Source organism: Sarcophilus harrisii, chromosome 1 (assembly GCF_902635505.1).
Source record: "Sarcophilus harrisii chromosome 1, mSarHar1.11, whole genome shotgun sequence".
Lineage (NCBI taxonomy): Eukaryota > Metazoa > Chordata > Mammalia > Dasyuromorphia > Dasyuridae > Sarcophilus > Sarcophilus harrisii.
Window position 1 is genome coordinate 216,643,658 of NC_045426.1, and position 25,889 is coordinate 216,669,546.

At 33.2% G+C, this 25,889-nt stretch overlaps 1 protein-coding gene across 2 annotated transcripts in view; it reads right to left on the reverse strand.

Moving 5' to 3' along the window:
• The window catches only part of DCAF10 (DDB1 and CUL4 associated factor 10), a 45,233-nt gene that overhangs the window by 7,293 nt on the left and 12,051 nt on the right, over window positions 1-25,889 (reverse strand). The window contains exons 2-5 of one of the 2 annotated variants that reach the window (XM_031936925.1): window positions 20,024-20,137; window positions 18,651-18,701; window positions 16,738-16,935; window positions 8,625-8,827 (exon numbers count right to left, since the gene is read on the reverse strand). In XM_031936925.1, the coding sequence (XP_031792785.1) occupies window positions 8,625-8,827; window positions 16,738-16,935; window positions 18,651-18,701; window positions 20,024-20,137 (566 nt within the window). The remainder of the gene's footprint in view (window positions 1-8,624; window positions 8,828-16,737; window positions 16,936-18,650; window positions 18,702-20,023; window positions 20,138-25,889) is intronic. The other variant, XM_023497335.2, reaches the window with a different exon arrangement.

The window sequence follows — 25,889 nt, forward strand, 5'->3', positions numbered from 1 at the left end:
TATTAATCATCTTAAAACCAAGAACACTGTACCATTTTAAAAACTATAAAGAATTATAGATAGGATCATGGATTTAGAGTTTATCCAGTCTGCTCAATTTATTGCAAGGAAACTGAGGGTAAGAAAAAAAAAATGACTTCTCCAAAATCAAGGTAGTGAGTGAAAAAAGTAGAACTTGAACCCAGATCTTCTTCCTTTCAAGATCAGCACTCCAGCTGATATCATATCATTTTTCATTCAACCTGACTATTAAACTGAAACTGCCCTCTCCAAAATTACCAGTGACTTTATATGAAAAATCCTAAGGTCTTTTCTCAGTCCTCATCCTTCTTAAAACTTTCTACAGCATTTGACACTATTGAATACTCTTTCCTCTTGAATACAGTCTCTTCTCTGCGCTTTTGTGATGGCAGCTTTCTCTTGGTTCTCTTCTTACCTAACTGCTTCTTTTCAGTTTCTTTTACTAGAAAATGATCCATATCTTATCTGCTAATAGGAAAGGATTTTTCCAGACTTCTTCAGTAGAAGCTCCTTGCAATCACAGTTGATGCAAGTAGTATGTATTATATTCGTGAAGTATGTATGTGCATAAATACACACACATATACAGACACACATGTGTATATGTTTATGTATATCCATGTATGTCTGCAATATACATATATTCATTCATATGTGTGTGTATATATATATATATATATGTGTGTGTGTGTGTGTGTGTGTGTACTCTTTGAGAATAGGAACTAGTAAACTCTTTGTCTTTGTATTCACATCCAGGATATCTGGTACATAGTGAGTGTTTAATAACTGCTTATAAATTAGCTGATGCCACAGAGAGGATTTATGTTTCAGGATGTCCTCTGAGGTCTCCTCCATTTCTGGGATTCTACAAAATATTCCACCCACCCATCTAGCCCTAACTACAAAGTCTATTGTGAGGCACCATGACACAGTGAATAGACAATTGGCCTCCCAAGAAAATCTGCCCTCCAAACTATAACAGCTCACATCCTAGGCAAGTCAGGAATTAGAAGACAATATTATTGAAGAGCAGTTGGAGATCTGCATTGGTAGGCATTTCCTCCCTGGAGACCAGTTTCCAATGTTCACCTAAACTGATCAACTCAATTCCTGGCAACAAAACAAACAAAAAAACACCTAAAAACTTCAATTTTCTTCATCTTTCATTATTTTCCAGCCTACCAATCAACCTGCATTAATAATCTTTGTCATTAATCCTAAGCCTAGCATTTAATATCAGACCCATTCTTATAATCTTTTATTCTGAGTAGTCAACATGTCTTTACCAGACCCCAAAAGAATGGCAAGCCTGAGATATTTAGCAATAAAACTTTAACAGAAGCTAGCACCTTACTAGGAAATGCCACTAAGAATTACGTTAGGATGCTTTTAATTGTAAAGGATTGTTAGAATTATAAAGGGTGTTAGGATGCTTGTAAATTGTATAATCAGTAACTGTTAAAAAAAAATCTTAAAGCCCACTCACACAGACTTCTAATCATGTGATCCATTCTGGATGCCCCCAAATAAGTTGTCTTTTTAATTGTAAATGAAAATACAAGCAGGTCTCTCATATCATTACCTCCCTTTAAAGTATAGCTGATCATGAATAATTCTGGCAATCACACACTAAAGAGAGAGAGAGAGAGAGAGAGAGAGAGAGAGAGAGAGAGAGAGAGACAGAGAGAGACAGAGAGAGACAGAGAGAAAAAGCTAAAAAGGATTATAGTTACAAACAACTCTCAATATTAATATAATTTTAGTGAGTTATGTTACATTTAGAAACTGGGTATGTGAGGGGCATTTGTTATTTAATCATTCAACTCTTCAGGACACCATCTAGAGCAGGAGTCCTCAAACTTTTAAAATAGGGGGCCAGTTCACTGTCCCTCAGACTGTTGGAGGGCCGGACTACAGTAAAAACAACAACTTTGTTTTGTGGGCCTTTAAATAAACTTCACAACCCTGGGTGAGGGGGATAAACGTCCTCAGCTGTTGCATCTGGCCCACGAGCTATAGTTTTTTTTTTTGAGGACTCCTGATCTAGAGTATTCCTCCAGGTCATTTTACAAATGAGGAAACTGAGGCAAACAGTTAAATAAATGTCCAAGGTCACATAGCCAGTAAGTGTTCAAGGCCGGATTTGAATTCAGGAAGATGAATCTTCCTGACTCAAGGCTTGGTACTTTGTCTATTGTACCATCTAGATATCTTACAGTATTCATGGTTAGCATAAGTATAAGACAACTAAAGCACATAGCCAATAATTATTGCAAAAGACGAAATATTAAATAAAAACTGAAAAATTTGAAAACATCCTTCAAACCAAATTATCATATATTTTGATACCTAGTTGATTTCAATTCAAAGCTGTTAAGTTTTAATGATGAATTAATGAATTCAAAGACTGATGAAAAAAATATTGAAAAACATGCTTAAGTTTCAAATGAAAGAATCCAAATGGCTACAGACTATTCAGAAACCTTATACCTCACATATTATCATTATTATTTTTTCCCAGAAAAGAGTTGAAGGATATTGGATATGACAAACACCAAAATTTATCCTCCTTCCTGCCAAAAAGGGAAAAATGATTAATCTTACCAAAAAATTAAAAAGAAACACCCTCTAATTACCAATGTAAAAGAACTTTAGAACCACATGTTGATGTGCAGTCAAATCATCAACAGGTTCAAGCAAAGGTAAAAAATCTACATTAAATTAGAGGAAAAGATAAAAACGAGAATACACCATATACAACTCCAACAGCTTTAACCAGGCCAATTCAATTAAATTACAGATAGCAAAGACTGGAAAAGTAATAAAAAGAGAGATAATGACATTAGTTATTGACTATTTTTTGCCAAAGTTTATCAAAATGAAGCATTTGCCAGCAACAAGATTCAAAAGGCCCAGAAACTGCCATAGCTAACAAACATGGCAACAATGTTTTGAATAAGTAAAGCTAGATTATCAAAAATCATCTACAGATAAAATGACAAGAAAAATACATATAAAATGACATAGATATCAGTTTTTCTAATGACTCATTCTTACCAACAGTGATAGCAAAATAAATTTATTAAGAAAATTAAACTGATCTGATAGATATAGCTCTTTTCAACAATGAGATGATTCAGATCAGTTTCAATGATTTTGTGATGAAGAGAGCCATCTACACCCAGAGAGAAGACTGGAAACTGAGTGTAATTCATAACATAGCATTTTCACTTTTTTTGTTGTTGTTTGCTTGCATTTTATTTTCTCTTTTTTTTTTCTGGCTTGATTTGATTTTTCTTGTGCAGCAAAATATTGTATTTAAAATATATTTCTACCATGTTTAACATACATTGTGCCTTCTAGGGGAGGGGATGAGGGAAGAGGGGAAAATTAGAATACAAGGTTTTGCAAGGGTTAATGTTGAATTATCCTCTCTACCTTAAAAGTTTTAGAGAGGTGCCTAGATGACTGAGAGTTTAAGTGACTTGACCAGGATCACATAACTAATATTTGTAAGAGCCTGAACTTAAAGCCACGTCTTCCTGGGCCCAAGGCTAGCTCTCTATCTGCTACTCTACATTACTATACAGAGTATAGTATAGTAAAAGGTTAGCACTGAAAAGATGGACCTTTGCTTTCAAGGGAAGCTTTGCAATTTCCTAAAAGCAATCCAAATTCTCCTTTTAAGCTCTGGGACCAACTCATCATTATGTTTGCTTCAGATATTAGACAAGCTCTTTGAAATGTTCATCCAACTTCATGTTCAAATTTCAGTAACTGCCTTTCTTTAATCACTTCTGTGACTCTGGCCATGTTCCTCCCATTAACAGTGGGCATCCCTTCCAAGGTTTTCTCCCACTGTGATACTGTACTTGCTGATCTCATCAGCTTTAATGGATTCAATTATTATCTCTATGCTGATGATTCTTAAATCTATTTATCTTGCCAAAACTTCCATTTTTATTTCTAACTGCTTTTTGGAACTAACTAGATGTTATCACAGACTTCTTAAATTCAACATGTCCAAAAGTGAATTGATAACTTTCCCTCAAGTTCTCCTCTCTCCTTACCTTTCCTATTACTGTGGAGGGTACCACTATTGTCTCAATCACTCAGACTCATCCTTGACTCTACACCATCTCATCTCATATTCTATCTGTAAGCCAAGTCCTGTCACCTGTACTTTCACAACATCTCTTGCAAATATTCCTTTCTCTCTTCTGACACCACCACCAACTCAGCCTAGGCCTTATTCCTTCCTGACTACTAAAATAGCCTGTTGTTGGTCTCTCTGCCTCAGCTATTCTGCTTGGTTTCAACTCCTTGTACATGCTTCTCCCACAAAAATGCTCATTACCTGAAATATCATCATCTTAGAAACTGATTCACCTTTGATGCTTAATAGCTTCTCAGAACCCCAGCTGCCTTTTCTTTCTGACTGGAGGATTAACAAACAAAGCAACTAACTTCTTCGAAGTCCTCCTTTTTTTAGAGCTCAGACTCCCCCCGCCCCATTAGCTTCATTTACCACGAGTTTCTCTCTCCTCCCCCTCAGACTACACCCCATTCAGTAACATTTTGTATATTGTCTTCCCCCATTAGATAGTGAGCTCCTTGAGGGAGGGAGTGTCTTTTTTTGGGGGGGAGGGGGGAGTTATTTGTATCCCTGATGGTTAGCTTACTGCCAGGTTCAAAGGAGGTGCTTATAAATATTTGTTAAATGACCAACTGGATAAACAGGCCAAAACTTCTCTAAAGGATTATAGCTCTCTTTTGGAAGGCTACGAAAATGACACAATTGGCATTGTCATCCACAAACAGAAGCATCTAGAGCAAAGATGACCAACTCACTCCTTGCCTGCTGCTCCAAAATGAATTAAAATGTAATTAGGAAATATTTAACAAAACAAATAAAAATATAACAGATAATATTTATCTGTGATTCTCTTAGACTGTATGTGGCATGAGTTTCTATTTGAGTTCAACATCACTAATCTAGAGGATCTAACCATTCACAGGGAATCCCAGTGAATCTCCACCACCAAGGTGGGAAATATCCTTTGGCTAATTTAAGTTTTTGTTTTCAATGTAGCTGGATATTTATTATTGGAGAATTAATGAACAGGGTAATTTCTGTTGTTACGTCTTCTAAGGAATTTTGAATGAACTTGTTCTATGGAAAAGAGACAACCTGCTATAAAAGAATCTGTAAGGAGACATTTGATTCTACTGAATCAAAAGCTTTCTCATAATTAACAAACAAACACAATTAGATCTTATAATTTTCTATATTTTCAGTTAATTGTGAGAAGTTAAAAGATGTGGTCGGTGGTTGATTATGTCTTGTGAAAGCTTACTTCTCTACTAATATCCTCATCAGAGATGCCCTTGATTTACATTCTCTTGATCACTCCCACCCCCACCCCCAACCCCCCCAGTATTAACAGGATACAAGATTTTTTCCTACCTCTATTTTATCCTTTTTTCCTTTAGATAACTTATATACCTATTCAGTTACATCCTTATGTGCTCTTACAATTGTATCACCTCCAACAAGATCTCCTCTATATATTCTATATGGTCAGTATGAGGTCCTGACTGAGGTACTTTCTGGGCTCTTTTTATCTTGTGGCAATTTAGTGAGAGTGATTAAACTTCTAAATATAAAAACAATATTTATATCTTAAGAAATATCCTGCTGGTGGACATTGGATCAATTCTAGAACTGAACATGAAAAAAAGAGGTAAATGGACTGAATTTAAAAAATTAAATAGTGCTTTTAATGACCCCAAAATACTCTTTTCAATAAACTGGGGAAACATTTTTACAGCTAAAGGTTCTGATAAAGGCTTTATCTCCAAAATATAGAGAGAATTGACTCAAATTTACAAGAAATCAAGTCATTCTCCAATTGATAAATGGCCAAAGGATATAAACAATTTTCAAATGAAGAAATTCAAACTATTTCTAGTCATATGAAAAATGTTCCAAATCATTATTGATCAGAGAAATGCAAATTAAGACAACTCTGAGATACCATTACATACCTCTCAGATTGGCTAAGATGACAGGAAAAGATAATGACGAATTTGGAGGGGATGTGGGAAAACTGGGACACTGATACATTGTTGATGGAGTTGTGAATGGATCCAACCATTCTGGAGAGCAATTTGGAACTATACTCAAAAAGTTATCAAACTGTGCATACCCTTTGATCCAGCAGTGTTACTACTGGGCTTATATCCCAAAAAGATATTAAAGGAGGAAAGGGACCCGTATTTGCAAAAAATATTTGTCTCAGCCCTTTTGGTAGTGGCTAGAAACTGGAAATTGAAGAGATGCCCACCAATTGGAGAATAGCTGAATAAATTGTGGTATATGACTGTTATGGAATATTATTATTGTATAAGAAATGACCAGCAGGATGAATACAGAGAGGCTTGGAGAGACATACATGAACAGATGCTAAGTGAAATGAGCAGAACCAGAAGATCATTATACACTTCAACAACAATACATGACGATCAATTCTGATGGACATGGCTCTCTTCAAAAATGAGAGGATCCAAATCAGTTCTAATTGATCTGTAATGAACAAAACCAGCTACATCCAGAGAAAGAACACTGGGAAATGAGTATGGACCACAATATAACATTTCCACTCTTTCTGTTATTATTTGCTTGCATTTTTGTTTTTTCTTCTCAGGTTATTTTTAACCTTCTTTCTAAAGCCTCTTGTGCAACAAGATAACTGTATAAATAAGTTTACATATATTGGATTTAACATATACTTTAACATATTTAACATATATGGGATTACCTGCCATCTAGGGGATGGGGTGGAGAGAAGGAGGAGAAAAGTTGAAACAGAAGTTTTTGCAAGGGTCTATGTTGAAAAATTACCCATGCATATGTTTTATATGTAAAAAGCTACAATAAATAATAATAATAAAAATAAAAATACTGTCTTTTTTTTTTTTTTTTAAACACAAATGTTCTTCTGACAAAGCCACATAGTTATAAATGTTGAAATACTACAATTCTCTTAAGGCTAAAAGTTGGTGTAATCCAAAGGGCAACAGAGACACACGGAAGACAAAAGTAGATTATAACATTCCTTATGATGAGTTATGCTTAAGAAGTGGAATAAGATACTACTGAGAAAACTGAATGATTGGAAATGAAGGTGGGGAAAGTCAGGTATGAAGAACATGGTTAATAAATGTATAAAACAGCCTAAGAGCTGCACCAGTACTCTTGAAATGTTCAAAGACCCAGGGGAAGGCAGCTTGCTGAATAAATCCTTTGTGGAAGATCTGTAGGAGAATATGGACAAAAATCACAAGAACAAGTAGAAATGGGTTATAGTCTACAATGAAGAAGAGAATACCCACACTGATAAGATTATGCAAGTCCAAGTACAAAAAACTCAAATTATCTATCATCAATGACAAAAGGAGTGTTCCACTTAAATCAGTTAAGATTAATGAATAGTGTTGCTATATAGAGTCTATATATACATTAATAATCTCAAAGAATTAGATTAAGATTGTCTCAACTTCCAAAGATGATGTGTTTTAAAAATTAATGTTTCAGTTTATAGGAATTTAGCACATTCTCCCCAAAGAAACTATAATATAAACAACAGGTTCCCACAAAACACTACTAAACACATTAAATAACTCTACTCTCCACTCAAATCCTACTAAATACCTATTTGTGGCATGGGAATTACCCCTGGATTCTCAAAAGCTACATAGACTCTAGCAAGTGTTCACTACCATGAGAAAGGGACTTCAATATATCATTTGAGGTCTAGTTTAAACTTTGGAATTTATAAGAAAATTTGCTATTATATGATTATTTTGGCCACTTTTAACATATGAGATATGGAGAGACTATAATCTGCTTAAGTATGCAAAATATCCAAAATGAATGAATTCATGGATCTCTAGAATTATAACTGAACCACAAAGTACTAACCACACTGGAGTCCTTCTGAGGGCACAAATAAGTCTGGTGCTAGCAGAAGGAAAGGTCTCCACAGCAATATAAGTGTTAGAACATATGTGCCCATATGTGGATGGATGTGTGAGTAAACGCATTAAAATATGAGCTCTTTGAAGGTAGAAATATATATTTGACTTGCTTTATATCTCCATAGCTTAGCACAGTGCCTGACACATAAGTGCTTAATAAATGCTTATTGACTGATAAACTGATAAACAGCTGTTCATTGAAATCAATGTGATACTTATCAAGTATTTCTAAGATAAAGGCTACATGTGAAATAAAATACTACATATGGAATAAAAAACTATAATGATTACATATTGAATCTTCCTTTGAAAATTCCAAAGAACATTTGTGTATTTAATAACATCTCTTTGTAAAGAACCATAGACTAAAAAATACCCAGATATATGAAGGACACCATATGTCAATAATACAAAAATTATGTTCTGAAAGTTCTTCATTCAATGTTATTCATTCAGAATCTTCTGAATTGCTAGAATCTTTTTCTTTCCTCTTTTTCTCATTAATAATCTTAGAACAGTCTTTCAAATTTTAAGAAACCTTTTACTAAAAACACAAGTCTTACCTGTACTCGATGTAGTTCTTCTTGCCCTCAAAATTGGATAGCTTCCAACCTCTAAAGATTTTGTTAAGTCAAGATCATGTAAAATCAGAAGATAACCAGAAGAGGTTGAAATCAGCATTTTGGAACAGTCTGGTGTTAACCTCATCCGCATAAGGAAGCGTGTATGAAAGAATTTCTTATGTGGGCATCCATCTTCTGTGCACCTACAGATAAGAAGCAGTAGTCATTTAATAATTATTTCTCCAAATAATTACTAAGCACTGCATTTAAAACACTTAACTTAGTTTAAAAAAAAAAAAACCTAATCTAATTATAATACATTTCCTTTTGTCCAGAATAGCTGGAGAATGAAGAACAGAGTATACATGTGGCATTCAAATCCATGACTACCATCATGCAGTAGATGATGGTTTTATGAATTGCTGTGTCCAGAACTGATCTGTTGCCTGGTGGCCAATTCTTTCTTATGTGCTTCTCTATATCACATGAGACAAAAAAAATTGTTGCTAACTTGTATCCAAAGTACTAGTACAGACCTTGAGGACTCAGGGTCACCTTCTTGCCAGAATGAGGCACTGGGATAAGACTTTAGTGGAGGACACACTATATACATCACCAGTTTTCTAATATTGACATATGATAAACTATACAAACTATACCCATCAATGAAGAAAAACAACCTTCAAATAGCACAAGCAGTAAGGAGAGTAGAAACCAAGAGAGCCTAGAAATTGCTTCAGCTAACAAAAGCTTAATCTCTTTGACAAGTGGAAAGATGACAGGAAAAAACAACAACTCTTTAGAGTAAGTTCTTAACCATGGATTCAGGAGATCTCTGTACTCAGGAAAAAATTATATCTTTATTTCAACATAATTGGGTTCCTTTGTAATCCTATACATTTTATTTGGGGGGCAGTTAGATGGCACAGTGGATAGAGAGATAAATCAGGAGATTTATCTTCCTAAGTTCAAATGTAGCCTCAGACACTTATTAGCTATGTGACCCTGCACAAATCACTTAATTCTGCTCACCTCAGTTTCCTCATCTGTAAAATCTTTGAATTGGTGAAAGAAATGGCAAACCATTATCTTTGTCATGAAAACTCCAAAGAGGGTCACAAAAAGTTGAACACAATGGAAAAATGACTAAACTGAAAGATTTTATATATTTAAAAACATTATTCTGAGAAGGGATCCACAGACTTCATCAGATTGACAGAGATCAATGGTACAAAAAGGTTAAGAATATCTATTACAAAATGAAATGAACAGAAACAGAAGCACATTATAGAAAGTAAGAGCAGTAGTATAATGATCAATTGTGAAACTCTTAGCTACTCTAAACCATGCAATGATCCTAGATAGTTTCAAAGGACTCACAAAGAAAAATGTTATTTACATCCAAAGAGAAAATTAAGGGATTCTGAGTACATACTAAAATATACTTTTTTCACTTAAAATTTTCTTGGTGTTTTTTGAGAGGCAATTATGACTAACATATAATTATGTTTTATATGACTTCACACATATAATTGATATTATAGTTTGCCTTCTCAAAGGATGGGGAAGAACCTGAAGAGAGGAGAGAACTAGGAACTCAAATTTTAAAAAAATTAATGTTAAATCAAATAAATTACCAAAAAAAAAAAAAAAATGCCTGCAATCGAGAACAAACTGATTTGTCAAACACTAGAAGAAAATAGAAGACATATCATTTTTTAAAAAAACAGTAAAATATAATAAAGGGGGGAAATGAGTCTGTTAAAAAAGATTAGCATAGGCAAAACATACCAAGCACATTTAATCTCAAAATTACATGGAAGAAACAATAGAAAAGAATTAGAAGATATTAGTCAGTGTCTCTATATTCATCTATTTTTATCATCAATGACAGTATAAAATTCATATGGCATCCAAATGTGTGAGAAAATGGAAATGGCATTTAAAAACATTAATTTAAGGAATTGCTAGGCCTAACTAACCACATAACATACACAAGAAATCTGTGCTATAAGTACATGTGGAAAAAGGTGCTATTTTCAAAATATTCAAGAGGAAGAAATTCCAAAAAATATGAAAAATATCATACATGCAAACATCCTCCATTCCCCTCAAAAACAAAAACAACCAAATACTAAGAAAAGAGCAGCAAATACTGACACATAAGCTGACTTTCTCATCTCTATAAAATCAATGACACTGGGCTCCTCAATGGATAATTCTGATTACATATACATGACTGAAAAAATTTTGCAATAACAAATGCAAAAGTTACAATCTTGAGAGGAAGACTTAAATGAGAAAAAAAGTCAGCAACAAAGTTCTCTGAGAAAGGTCTGATATGCAAGATGGAAAGAAAATGGAAATATCTACTTAAAAACTGTCATTTCTCTGTAGAAAAAAAGTCCAGAGGAACAAATAGACAGTCCTCAAGTAAATAAAAGCAACTATAAATAATATGAAAAAAAAAAATACCCCAAATCACTAAATAATAAGAAAAATACAAGTTCAGACAATTCTAAAGTTTACCTCACACAAATCAGATTGGTGTGGAGACAACAAAACGTCTTCATACTAATACACTATTGGAGGAGCTGTGAAGTGGTCGAGTTATCTTAGAAAACAATTTGGAACTATATCCAAAAAATAACTAAGCTGTGCCTACCCTTTTTGTTAACTATAACTAGGTTCATGTCCCAACAAATCAAAGACAAAGGAAAAGGATCACTTTGTTGTACAAATAACGGGAAAATTGAGGAATGGTTGAACCAAAAAAATAGCATGAATTTAATAAAATATTACTGCACCCAGAAAAAGAGATTCAAAGAAACTTAGGGGGGAAAAAAAGGAGGAAAACAATTGGGAAAAACTTAAGAACTCTTGAGCAATGCAAACAAAAATCACAACTCCAGAAGACTGACGATACAATCCACCTCTTGGTAGAGGGATAGTAGAACGTAGATATAAAATGAAACATGAATAAGATATAGATTTTTAGATTTGTCCAGTGCAACACAAATTGTTTTGCTTAATTTTAAGCTCATTTAATACAAGAGAGATTGGGGAGGGGAAATGGAGGAGAGGAAAAGAGAAAGACAAAAAGAGAGAAAGAAAAGATAGCATAGTGAGGCAATAAAATGCTAAAAAAAAAAAAACCATGAAGCAACTCAGAAATATACAAAAGAGAACAGAAAAATGTTCATTAGAGGATAAAAACAAGGAGAGAAATGCTGTTTATATCCTATAACATTTAACATATATTTTCAAAAAACAGCTCTGTTACCAATTTAATTTCATATAACCCACTTTTTTTTTTGGTATATATAAATACTGATGTTTATCAATGATTTTCTAATCCATGATAATTTTTTTAAACAAGTGAAACATAAAACAGTGAGAGAATTACCAAAGATATTGACAATGTCATATAAGGTAGTAGCATCAAACACAAATGGAAACAGAGGCCACTGCATCATACCTAATGACCTCTGCAGGTCATAATATAAACATCATATATGTTCTACCGTATTTTTATTTATTTTGTCAAATATTTTCAAATTGTATTTTAATCTTGTTCAAGGCTGCACTAGAAAGTGTTGCAGAGCCCTATATTTAACACTTCTGATGTTGGATATTCAGCATAAAATTCAAAAGGAAAAAAACCCTATATAAATAATAAGGTCCTCCTAATGCTTCTATTTGTAAATTTTGATTTGTAATTTGTTTCATAATTTTATCAGGCCCTAAATCACCATAGGGTCTCTTCAATAAGATTCATTGCAACTCAAAAAAACTAATCTAACAATGAACACTGAGAAATTCAAAAAGATTAAGAATACATTTTGGATTTTTTATGTAATAGAATAGACAGCCTGAGTTTTATTAGTTCATGTCTGTGTGGGGATGGGAGGAAGTACAGTAGATAAAAAGTAAAATTGACACAGAATAAGCTGGATGAACTATGCAGCATTTTCAATAATCACAATTTTTATCCCTGTAGCTAAAGCCCATCTTTTTAAACATCAATATTTTCTACATAATACTCTATGGCTATGAAAACATGGAACACAGTGACCTCAGTAAAATCAAAATTGCAAGTGATCCAAAAGGTACTGAGTGACAAAAATCATAGTGAGTATACTATCCTATTAGTCAGTGATGATTTGAACATAAAATTGGAATAAAATAAAAATCATATATAACTAGAAAAGAGGATGGGAATTAAGCACGAGAAATACATGCACAACGAATGTTTGTGGCAGCCCTTTTTGTAGTGGCTAAAAACTGGAAACTGAATGGATTTCCATCAGTTGGAGAATGGTTGAATAAATTGTGGTATATGAAAATTATGGAATATTACTGTTCTGTAAGAAATGACCAACAGGATAATTTCAGAAAGGCCTGGAGAGACTTACATGAACTGATGCTGAGTGAAATGAGCAGGACCAGGAGATCATTATATACTTCAACAACAATACTATATGATGACCAGTACTGATGGATCAGGCCATCCACAACGAGATCAACCAAATCATTTCTAATGGAGCAGTAATGAAATGAACTAGCTATGCCCAGAAAAAGAACTCTGGGAGATGACTAAAAACCATTACATTGAATTCCAAATCCCTATATTTATACACACCTGCATTTTTGATTTCCTTCACAAGCTAATTGTACAATATTTCAGAGTCTGATTCTTTTTCTACAGCAAAATAACGTTTTGGTCAGGTATACTTATTGTGTATCTAATTTATATTTTAATATATTTAACATCTACTGGTCATCCTGCCATCTAGGGGAGGGGGTGGGGGGGGTAAGAGGTGAAAAATTGGAACAAGAGGTTTGGCAATTGTTAATGCTGTAAAGTTACCCATGTATATATCCTGTAATTAAAAGGCTATTAAATAAAAAAAAAGAAAATTCCAGGATGAGCAAAATATCAAAAAAAAAAAAAAAAAAAAATACATGCACAGCTTGAATGCTGCAGTGGTATTCATAAAATATTGCTTGGGGAAGGTTTTGTGGCTGTTAAATATTTTTCAATTCTTCTTCCATAACTTTCATTTATTTCTTATTTTTTCTCTAACGCTCTCATTTTATTTAAAAATATTTTATATAAAATTATCAAACTGTGCATACCCTTTGATCCAGCAGTGTTTCTACTGGGCTTGTATCCCAAAGAGATCTTAAAAAAGGGAAAAGGACCCGGACCCACATGTGCAAAAATATTTGTGGCAGCCCTTTTTGCAGGGGCAAGAAACTGGAAACTGAGTAAATGTCCATTAGTTGGACAGATTTCGGTTTGTCCCTGGCTGGAGTTCTTACAGACTACTGCCGGAATTAGTCACCATAAGCCATGTTGGAAAGCACTGCTAGTTTTAAGAATGATAAAACTACAGGCTTTCCTTTGGTCTGGCGCCAGATTCTTGACTTAGTTATTCCATTGTAGGTATCAGACTGGACTGGAAGATGGAAGTAAGATCTCTTCTCTACTGCTTGGCTCAGAGCCACACAACAATTGTCTGTTTCTAAACTTGTTCCTTTCTCTATATAACAGAATTGTTCCTCACTTTGGAATGCCATCTCCAGGCACAGGTCCCTTTCTAATCATCCTGGGATCTGCGATCCATAACTGAGTAATGAGTGACTGAGCTGTCAGCTGGTACCTGTTCCTGCATCCTACACAAATTTAGGTCCCTCTATCCTAAATCTGAGACTTCTTGCCTTGGTGCACAGCCTCTTTCTTCTCCCCCACAATGGAATGCTCCAAAGCGATATTCTCCTTGTTAGACCCTATCTTCAAATATCCGCAGACCTCACTGTCTCCTTATGCAGATCTGGGCTGAAATATGACTCACTGTGATTTTTTTTCCCTTGAATTTTTCATCAGGACTCAATCTAGTGAATTTTCTAGATCTGTGTGGAAAAAGGGAGTGTGTGGGAATAGAAAGATTTTGCTATACTTTATCCTACTCCTAAATAATCTTCTATTCATGAAATATCTAAACAATTCTATTCATGAAATAACTTTCCCTGTGTGAACCCTGTAGGAAAGATTTATGGAAATATATACATTGTTACCATTCCTACCAATACAGGGAGTAGGGTTACCATTCCTACCAATCCAGAGACTAAAACAATAATAATATTCTTAAAATGTCAGTTTAATTTTAATTTTTCATTAACTTGAGAAATTCTGCTAATTCCTTACACAATTTTAAAAATGGTTATTTCTCAAAGATTTGCTTTAATTCAAAACTATTAAATTAAAAACAAAAGCGAAAAACATCAGATTTCTATCTAAAATCATATGCTTTAAAAAATATAAGTTTTTCAAAAAACTTTAAATGCACTTATAACTTTCTTTGGTTAATGGATAAAACTGTATTCCTTCCTCTTAATACTTGATGCACCCACAGAAGAAAGATGATGATATTATCTTATATATAGAAAATACAACAAACTGACATATTATCATTTGATCCTTTTAGGAAGATGGTGACTCTACATTGTCATTACCATTTACAAATGAAGAAATTAATTACAAGAAAATTAGGTATTGTACTTATGGTTACCTGTTTGACAAAACTAAAATCTTTAGACTACTAGCTTAATGCTCTTTCCATTACAGAATACTGCCTTGATAAAAAAAAATAAACAGCAGTGCACTACTGTGACAACTCTTTAATTAGCCATTAACTACTCATGAAACTATTTACTAAGGATAGCAGGCTGTAAACTATACCAGTGGATATGGTAGCTACATCTAGGAAATCAGAATAGTGAAATGACAATTTCCTAGTCTGCTAACACTGATTCATACATATATCATAGACTTGCAGAAAACATCCAATCTAATATGTTAAAATGGTTCGTATCATCATACGAAAGCAGAGTTTCTTAACTTTTTATATTTGATACACCTTTGGCAGCCTTTTGAAGTCTATGAGTCCCTCTCAGAATAAATTTTTTAGATGCATAAAATAAAAGACACTGAGTTATAAACAGAAACCAATTATATTCTATAAAATATATTTTTTAAAAAGGTCTGCAAACGTCAGGTTAATTAAGGACCCCTACTTAAAGGGGAAGATCAGTACTGATGAAAAGTATGCAATACTAAATGTTTTCAAATGCTCCCAAATGTTTAATACCCCAAAACAGATTAAAATGTAAATGTGAAATATTTAACAAAATAAATGGAAATAAAATAGAACATATGTCAACATATGATCTGCAAGGATCCTTAAGTACAGTTTAGTGGATCCCATCTCTATATCAGTTCGATATCACTGGTGTGCATCATTATACTAGGGGCAGTATCATTTTTTTTTTTTTTTAAATCACACATTATAAATGGGTTAGACAATGAAACATTTACAAAATTTCACTATAACATTTGTTCTCTGGCCTTGCCATGCCAAGTATTATAGGGATTAAGGAGTACACCTGTGATTTCACTAGTTTGAAATCCTTCTTGATGAGAAAACTCCCTCTACTAATGCAGGCTGGCACTTTATTTGCAAATAGGAATCTTAGAGAGTTGCCCATAACAAAGAGAATAAGTAACTTGGCAGTATATGTCAGAGGCAGTATCTTTTTGGCTTAAAAGCCAGTTCTCTATCCACGATGCCATGCTATTTCTCTTTATAATAACAGCATGTTGTAAATAAAGTTTTTTAAATGAAAAATTATTTTCAATTGACAACTAACATTTTAGTGCAAGGAAATTCAAGTTAAAAATTGCATTATAAATACCAAGTTAGACTAGAAAAACTCAAGAGAAAGCATTCTTCATAGAAGTCTATTTCAGATAAAAGGCACCTGTACAGTACTAGAGAAATAATCTATTTACTGTAATGCACTTCAAATGTAAATAGAGAATTATTTAAAATTTTCTTTTAATCACTCATTTTGTAGTCATTTATTAATCTATTTAAGTTTTGCTATGTTTTTCAAAATTCTTCATATATAAGAAGTGACCAGGAGAAAACAAATTATAGTCTCATCATGTAGATTTTTTACCTTGTTATTGAGTTACCCTCTGCTCTAAAAATTTATAAACAAAGAGATAAATTTATTCACAGCTTCCTCTGTTCCCCTCCTCACAAACCTGTTAGTGTCCCAAATGATGACATTTCCATCGAATCCTGATGTAACTAAGAGTCTTGTATTAGTGTCATATTCAATGTTCTTCACCCAACTAGTATGACCATGTAAAGTGCACACTTTTGAATTTAATTTTCTCAGATCCCAAAGGGCTATTGTAGTGTCATCAGAGCATGTTGCAAACAGTCTATTATCCAGAAACCTAACAAAAAGAAAAAGGGAAAATCAATTTAGTCCCTTTCTTAATAAATAAAATGCAATCAGGAGTATTATCACAACAACCTCATCATCAACCTCACATAAGAATAGCAAAAAAAAAAAAAAAAAAAAATCATGTCACAAAATATTTTCTCACATGTTAGAGAAATTAATTTGCCCAAGTTTACATATAGAACAAACCAGAGACAAAAACATTTACAATGGTAAATAAGCCTTTTCTTTTGTAGAAGTAAATTGATTTATAAGCACTAGTAGTAAAAGTTACCAAGCAACAGATTCAATGTATTTTGCCAAAGAATAGTAGGAAATAATTTTTGACCAACTAAATAAGAGAATTTTAGAATTAGAATTTTATAATAATCATCACAATAAAAATTCACATTTAATGATCTTTTAAGATTTACAAAAGCCCAATTCCCATCACCTGGATTACAATACTGATTCCTAATCCAAAAGATCTCCACTACTATACAATAACTCATTTTTAATTTTTTTTCTTTAATTTTGATAAAATGGATTTTTAAACTGAATTAATTTTTAATAAAACTTTATTGAATGGAAATATATCCCAAATATATCTCCTTCTTTCCTATTTGGCAATATTTTATCATTGAAGTATCTAATTCAAAACAATATTTTTAAAATAAGGTATTCTGATGTTTACCAATATGTTTATTATTTTCCCTCCCTAAAAATATATTCCAAAAGTATAACAGGAAGTGAGCAACCCAAAAAGGGCATTCAAGTATCAGGATTCCCCCTAAAATGAGCTGAAACTCTGAATTTGAAAGTTATAATCTACCATTCCCATATCTACTTAATCACAAAAGACCTTTGAGGAGTAGAGGATTTCAGAAAAACTCCTACAAACAAGAAATGTTAGAACTGAACAATGATATAGATTCAAACTATGAAAACTTTTCCATTATCCTTCCCTAAAACAATAAAACATACTAGCAGGAGAATTTTCCTTCTCTCACATGATTAATCAATGTAAGGAAAAAGCATATATCAGATATAAAAGTTGTAATTACAAAATACATACTGAGTATTTGCAACAATTCATTTTTGGGAAAATACAATCTCTGAATGAGAAATAACTTTTCATGTATATAATGACTGTAATCTCCGATTCTGTAGCCAACTATTATTAGATTCTTCCTGGTAATGCAAAATAAAGATAATATGGATAAAAAAAACCCTAAAATCAAAAAACACAAACAAACCATGCTTACTGATGAATCATAAGACTCCCTTTCTCCCTTATCCATCCATTTTACTAAAGATGACAGGTAGAGAAAAGCTACAAAAATGTATTTCTCTAGTTATCTTTTATTCTACTGTAATTTTTTTTTTTGACAACTGCCCATAAGTAAATATACAGCAGCCATGTTCACTGACTCTAAGATAACTTCTCTTTACTACTAGAAGTCCTAATGAGCTACAAAATGTAGGAGACAAAAATACAAAAAGTTCGGACAATCAGCCCTTCTCTCTCTGCCAAGTTAGCTCTCTTTGAAATGAAGAGCTCAACACCCCCCCCCCCCCCCCCCCCCCCCCCCCCCCCCCCCCCCCCCCCCCCCCCCCGCCTCCCAAAAAAGATAAATCTTAAAAGACAATTGGGAAACCACTAAAGTCAGGTAACTCACTAGGAAAAAAAAAAAGAGTTCTGAACACTCCTTAATCACTCATACATACCTGGAGAAACCCCAGCTCCGTTCTATTACATCAAAAATCCACAAAAGACACCTAGGTACAAACAATGTAAGATCCTACAATATTATAAAGCTTTGGCAACATCTTAAATTGTCTTGAACATTCTATTAATTGGCAACTTCAATAGCTTAAATAGATAAAATACCTTGCTTTTTTTCTCAATTCATCTTTTCTGCAAAGCTGAATCCTTTAAAAAATATATCTGAGATGTATTAGTTTCAATACTCGTGACAAAAATATTGCATAGTTAAACATGAGCTTAATCATAAAGAAAAATATAAAAAAGAAAAAACAATACATCAAACATTTAAAATTCTAGAAATACTAGCCTTAACAAGAGTATAATTTACTTCAAAACACAAATCATGAATCCCTAACATGCTGAAATCTGTAAAAATTCATATGAACTCTTCAAGAAAGCATTAAGGAAAAAAAATACAATACAATATGAGCCTATCAATAATTAGCTGTGTGACTTTGGGTAAGTAGCTTCAATTCAATGGGGCTCAATTTTCACATCTGTAAATGAAGAATTTGTACAAGAAGAATGGAAAGATCCTTTTCAATGCTAAATAAAGATAACTTGGTTATCTGTTTTTTCCAGTTTTAGAAAAGGCACAATAAATGAAGCTACAACAGGCTTATTGACACAGATATCAGATAGATAGAAAACTACTAAAAGCAAATAAAAGGAACCAAACAAATACAGAATAGGGCTACACACACACACACACACACACACACACATTCTTATACATATGTGAAAATGCCAAAGATCATCATTATATTGTAAAACAATATAACTGTAAATCATAATGAGGCAAAAAAAAAAAAAAGACAATTTTAAATCACATTAAAACACTTAAGTATGGGGGCAAAATGGATAAGAGCACCAATCCTGAAGTCAGGAGGACCTGAGTCCAAATCTGACCTCAGACACTTAATGCTTCCTAGCTATGTGACCCTGGGTAAATCACTTAACCCCAATTGCCTCAGCAAAAAAACAACAACACTTAAATTCGTAAGGAAATACAAAATACATTCTCAAAAGATAGAGACAGAGATGCATGGGTACACACACACATAAATATAAATATATATCATATATATATTTATAAACACACACATATATTATGCAGATATGTGTTATAACTAAGATAGACAGATATGTGGATATGTGGACAGATATGTGGATTTAAAAGTTTTCATTCCCAAGAGGATGTTTATCTGAAAAATTCAAAGATTTTTTAATGATATCCAAAAATGAGACAGTATATGTTTTAAACACTATGCAAAATATAACATTTTAAGGTCATGCTGAGTTTTTACAATTTTCTATTAAAGAAATTACTAACCTGATATTATTTACACAGTCTTCATGAGCTTCAGAAAGTGTTTTTATATGCTTCGAAGATATGGGGTCAAAAAGAAGAACTTCAGTCTGTTCACAAGCAACTGTCAACACTGACCTAAAAAGAAAATAAACATTTTTTAAGCTTCCTAGCATTTCATTTAGTTACTAAAGTCTTATTCTTTTCAGTGAAACTATGCTTACTCATATGCATTTTCCATTCAATTCCTAAATTCAACATTTACCAAGACCCAAATATCAATATTCACAGTTTACAAAAATGTTTATTAATAGTTATTTTATAGTCTTCCATCACAAATGATTACAATGTGAAGAATGCTAAAAAGAAAATAAGTGATACTATAAAATATGCAGTATTTTCAGAGGTATGCTTTATTTTACATTAAGCACATTAAAATATTAGGAAAAATACACTTTTTAACATATATTTCTACCATTTTAGATAAGCTAAGTTGATAAACTAGATCTTAAATACTATCCACAAAGTCTATTTATTTAAATTGGAGCAAAAAGTTTATATACTTGCTGCCCATCTATATATGTAAGTGTTCAAAGAATAATAATTATGTGAATAATTACATAGGTTTAAAACAATAATTGTTTAAAATATGACTTTTCATCTCAGCTCTCTCCAAAGTTACCAACCAATGATCTCTTAACTGCAGGATTTGATGGTCTTTTCTCAGACTTTATTCTTCCAATGCTGCATTTGATATTGTTAACCACCTTCTTTTTTTGAAGTCTCTTCTTCTCTCTGGCCCTTTCTGAAACTATTCTTTTTTTGATTCTCCTCTTAACATATCTAAATGCTTTGTCTTAGTCTCTTTTTCTGGTTCATCTCCAGATCATAAACCCTAACTATGGGAATTCCTCAAATTTTTCTCACATTACTCACTTTGGTAACCTCATCAGCTCCCACTGGCTTAAGTATTATCTCTATACTGATTCTAAATCTAAATACCCAAAACTCAGTATTGTCCCTGAGCTTCAATCCCAAATCATCAATTTCCTCTTAGATATTTCAAACTGAATATTCTGCAGGCATTTCATACTCACTTATAAAAAAACCAGATCCAGTAGCTTTCCTTTCAAACCTATCCTTCTTCCAAAGTTCCTATTCCTATAGAAAGCAATACTATTTTTACAAGTCCATAACTTTGGCATTATCCTCAACTCATATTCTATCATCTCATATAACCAATCAGTTGCCAAATCTTAACCGGTTCTCCACAACATCTCTCACTCCTATTTTGCTTCACACAGCTACCTCCTGAGTTTAGGCCCTCAATGCCCCTTTATATGATTGCAATATCCTCCTAATTAGTTCCAAAGCTCGTCTCTTTCCAATTTCAGTCCAACATCTACAATCAAGCCAAAGTGATTTTCCTTGAGGGTCAGTCTGACCATGTCACCGTCCCACTCATATATTCCAATGACTTTCTATTGCCTTTCTTCTGTTTAGCTTTTAAAGCTATGGACAGTCTGGCTCCAACCTATCTAACTTCATTGTTCCCCTCCATAATTTGGAATTTCCCCAAGCCTTTCTCTTTGGTCCTCAAACAGTACTCCTTTCTCCATGCCTTTGCAATGTGCTAATTCTTAAAATAAAGAATAACAAGGATTGATATTCATGTTATAATTTATTCACAAAATTATACAATAGTATGATAATATATCCTTTACCTCATTTTTGGTATTTATAGAACAGAGACACTGCAAAAATATTTAGAAGGGCTTTATCAATTTACTTTAATATTCAAATCATTTTTCCTTACAGTGGAGCTAGATATTCGGCAAGACAAAGACCAAAGAAATTCTTAAGGAGCAAGAATAGGTACAAAGAAACATCAGTGTTAAAGAGACAAAACAAGGACAAGTTTTACAAATAGTTCACTAGTGAATATTCTCGTGTTATATCAAATTTTATTTCTTTAGCAATCACAAGATTAGGTAATCAGATAGAGTTGGTCTCTAAATCCAGAGCACATAGGTTTCCACCTCTAAGACATAGTGGCTATATCATTTGAGAAAAATCACAACTTGTCTCCACTCCTAGGTAATAATCTAAAATTTCAAATTACAGAACTGCTGATCTGCAGTGGCAGAAGGATTTTCTTCCTAAGAAATCATGGGTTCAAATGAAAATAAAACATAACTGCAAGGACACAAATAATGAATCCTGAGATGTATTGTATATTGCATATAGACAATACTCATAATTGTTTTCCACATCCTCTAATGCCCCAGTCTCAGAAAAAGAAATATTTACTAAATATGACCACAGCTAAAGTTGAAGTGGCCTGAAGTATATAGTTTTAGAGTATTAGAGAATGACAGAACAAAAGGCCGTTTAGTAAGTAGTAATTTTAGGAGAATGATTTAAGACATGAAGAAATCATATTTATCACAGCACAAAGAGTTGCCATTTATTACGCGAATTGAGCTCCCAAGCTCAACCAAATATGATTAAGACAGTCAGAATCATAGATAATTAAGCAATATTCTTCCAAGGTTCAGGAAACTTTAAAGACTCAGTGAAGAAGAGAAGCAAGGGCAGGGTCTGGGGCATAAAGGGAAGAGTTGGGGAGAATTTGGGGAGGACCTAGGGAGAGGTCGGGGAGGGATCAAGGAGCCAAGTGGAGTTTAGTGACTGACCAGGTCTGACTTGTCTGAAGATATGCTAATCAAGACAGTCTCAGAGACTAGCCTACCTCTTTGACAAAGGAGACAGGATGAAAGGATTAGTTACTGACAGCAGCTAGATGGCTCTACGTCTGGCTCTATGTCAAAGCTACAACTCAAGAACATAGAAACACCTCACAAGGTAAAAGCATCATGAAATAACACAGGCACAAAGAAATATTTAAAGCTTTCTACTTGAATCTGTACCCCTAGTCAATGTCAAGTGCCCATGCAAACAATCTTCATAGGCTTGAATTTTAGGTCTCATTCCAATTCACAATGACTCGATCCCACACCCCACAAGAGAGAAGAGAAGGGTATTTAAAGCAAAAGGGGGAAGAAGGAAATTTTTAGGAATGTACTAAGAAGAACTTAACAGATGCAAAATGAATAACAGGGACAAAGTGTTGACTTGATGGCTTTTAAAATCGATACCAAAAAAAAAACAAACAAACAAAAAAAAAAAAACATGGAAGAAAATGTATAACAGTTATAACTTTTACAACTATAATAACTATAATTAAGAACAAAATGGTTTAAAATTTTTATTTGTCTTTTATTTTCATATCATCTTCACTTCCAAAAACAGTCCTCTTTCCTTACATACTAGAGAGTTATCATGTTAGAAAGAATTTAAAAAACAGGGATAAGGGGATGGGAAGGGAGGAAGTGGTTCAATAAAACCAAGCAATGCAACAACTAATTCTGAGAATATATGCAATATATGATCCTCTTTTCCCCAACCTTCACAAAGAAGGTAGGGGAGATGAATTTTCTCATCTCTTCTAAAGAAGCAATCTTGTAACTGTATAAATATGTATATATATTGGATTTAAGATATACTTTAACATATTTAACATGTATTGGACTACCTTCCATCTAGGGGAGGGGGTGGGAGAAAGGAGGGGAAAAGTTGGAATAGAAGGTTTTGCAAGGGTCAATGTTGAAAATTTACCCATGCACATGTTTTGTAAATAAAAAGCATTTTTAAAAAAGAAGAAGAAAAAGAAGAAAGAAGCAATCTTGGTCATCATAATTACACAGCATTCCTTTTTTTTTTTTTTTTTAAATGTGTTCATGTTTATTTTTTAACTTACTTGTTTTCCATTTTTTAATGTGATAATCATTGTAAAGTCTGGTCAAGAAGCCATTTATTATTATTGTGTAATAGGCACAGTGCTAAGTAAGCTCTGGGTATAAAAAGAAAGGAAAAGACAGTCTCTACCCTGAAAAGAGCTCAGAGTATTCTGGAGGAAACAATAGAAAGTATTTACACATAAAAATAGAGGATAAATTGAAGGCAATCTCAAAATGGAAGTCCTCCCTGAGAAAGATGGGACAGGTGGCTGAAAGAAGGATGGAGAAAGTTTGGGGCATAGGAAATGGCAAAGGATTGTTTTCCTAATTCTGTTTATTTCATTGTTTTATCGGATTCAGCTCATTTATGTCTTCCCATGTTTCCCTGTATTTTTCATATTCATCATCTTTTTGGATGAAATAATATTCTCTTGCATTTACATAAGTCTGCCCAGCCATCTCCCAATCATTAGGTATCTACTTTTGTTTCTAGTTTTTTGCTACTACAAAAAGTACTGCTTTAAAAATAGTTTTGATATATATTGGGACTTACTTTTTATCTTTGGATTTTATTGAATTATATGTCTAGTAGTAGAATTTCTGGGTTAAAGGGCAATGGACATTTTAGTCACTTTCTTAGAACAATCCCATATAGTTTTTCAGTTCAATATATAGCCTCACCAGCAGTACATCATTATGGCTCTTTCTTAGTCTCTAAAACATTTATTTTTTTCCCCCCTTTTTTCCCATCTCCAAATATATTGGGAGTGAGAAGCCTTATAGATGTTTTGATTTTCATTTCTCATATTAGTAACTGGGAACAATCTTTCAAATGGTTGTTAAAAGCTTACAACTTTTCTCTCTAAGAATTTTTTGCTCATATCCTTTAACCTTTTGACATTGAAAGAATTGGCAAATATGATTGCTGAGGCACTCTGCCAATGACATTTGAAAAATCACTGAAAACCCAAAGTACTAAAAACTCTTGTGGTGACAAAGAATTGGATAGTGGGGAGATATCCATCAATTGGGGGATGGCTGAATAAGTTGTGGTAGATGATTGTGATAGAATATTATTATGTCATAAGAAATGATAAAATGCTAAATCACTACTGATTAGAGAAATACAAATTAAAACAACTCTGAGATACCACTTCATACCTATTAGTGTGGGAAAGATGACAGGAAAAGATAATGACTGGAGGGGGTTATGGGAAAACTGGGACACTAATGCATTGTTGGTAGAGTTGTGAACTGACCTATCCATTTTAGAGAGCAGTTTAGAATTAAGCCCAAAGGGCTCTAAAACCTTTGATTCAGTAGTCTCATTTTTGGGTCTGTATCCCAAAGAAATCATAAAAGAGGGAAAGAGACCCATATGGGCAAAAATATTTATAAGCAGTTCTTTTTGTAGTGGCAAGGAACTGGAAATTGAATGAATGTCCATCAATTGAAGAATGGCTGAATAAGTTATGATATGTGAATGTAATGAAATACTGTTCTATAAGAAATGATGAACAGGTTTATTTCAAAAAAGCTTGGAGAGACTTACATGAACTGATGCTAAGTGAAGTGAGTAAAGCCAGGAGAACATTGTACACAGTAATAGAAGGATTATGTGATCAACTATGATAGACTTAGTTCTTCTCAGTAATATAATGATCCAAGACAATTCCAACAGATTTGAGATGGAAAATCCATCCAAAGGGGAGAACTATTGAGAATAAATTTGAATTGAAGGATACCATTTTCAACCTTTTTTTTGCTTTTTTGCTTTCTCATGGTTTTTCCTTTTTCTTCTGATTTTTCTTTCACAACATGATAAATATGGAAATATGTTTAAAATGATTGTACAAGTATATCCCATATCAGATTGCTTGCTGTCTTGGGGAGGGAAGAGATAAAATCTTACAAAAAAATGAATGCTAATGAGGTGATTCAAGGCAATTCCAATACATCTGTGATAGAAAGTGCCATCCAGAGAGAACTAGAGAGACTGAATGTGGATCAAAGCATAGTATTTTCACTTTTCTTTGTTATTGCTCATTTGCCTATTTTTAAAAATTTTTTCTTCTCTTTTTTGATCTGAT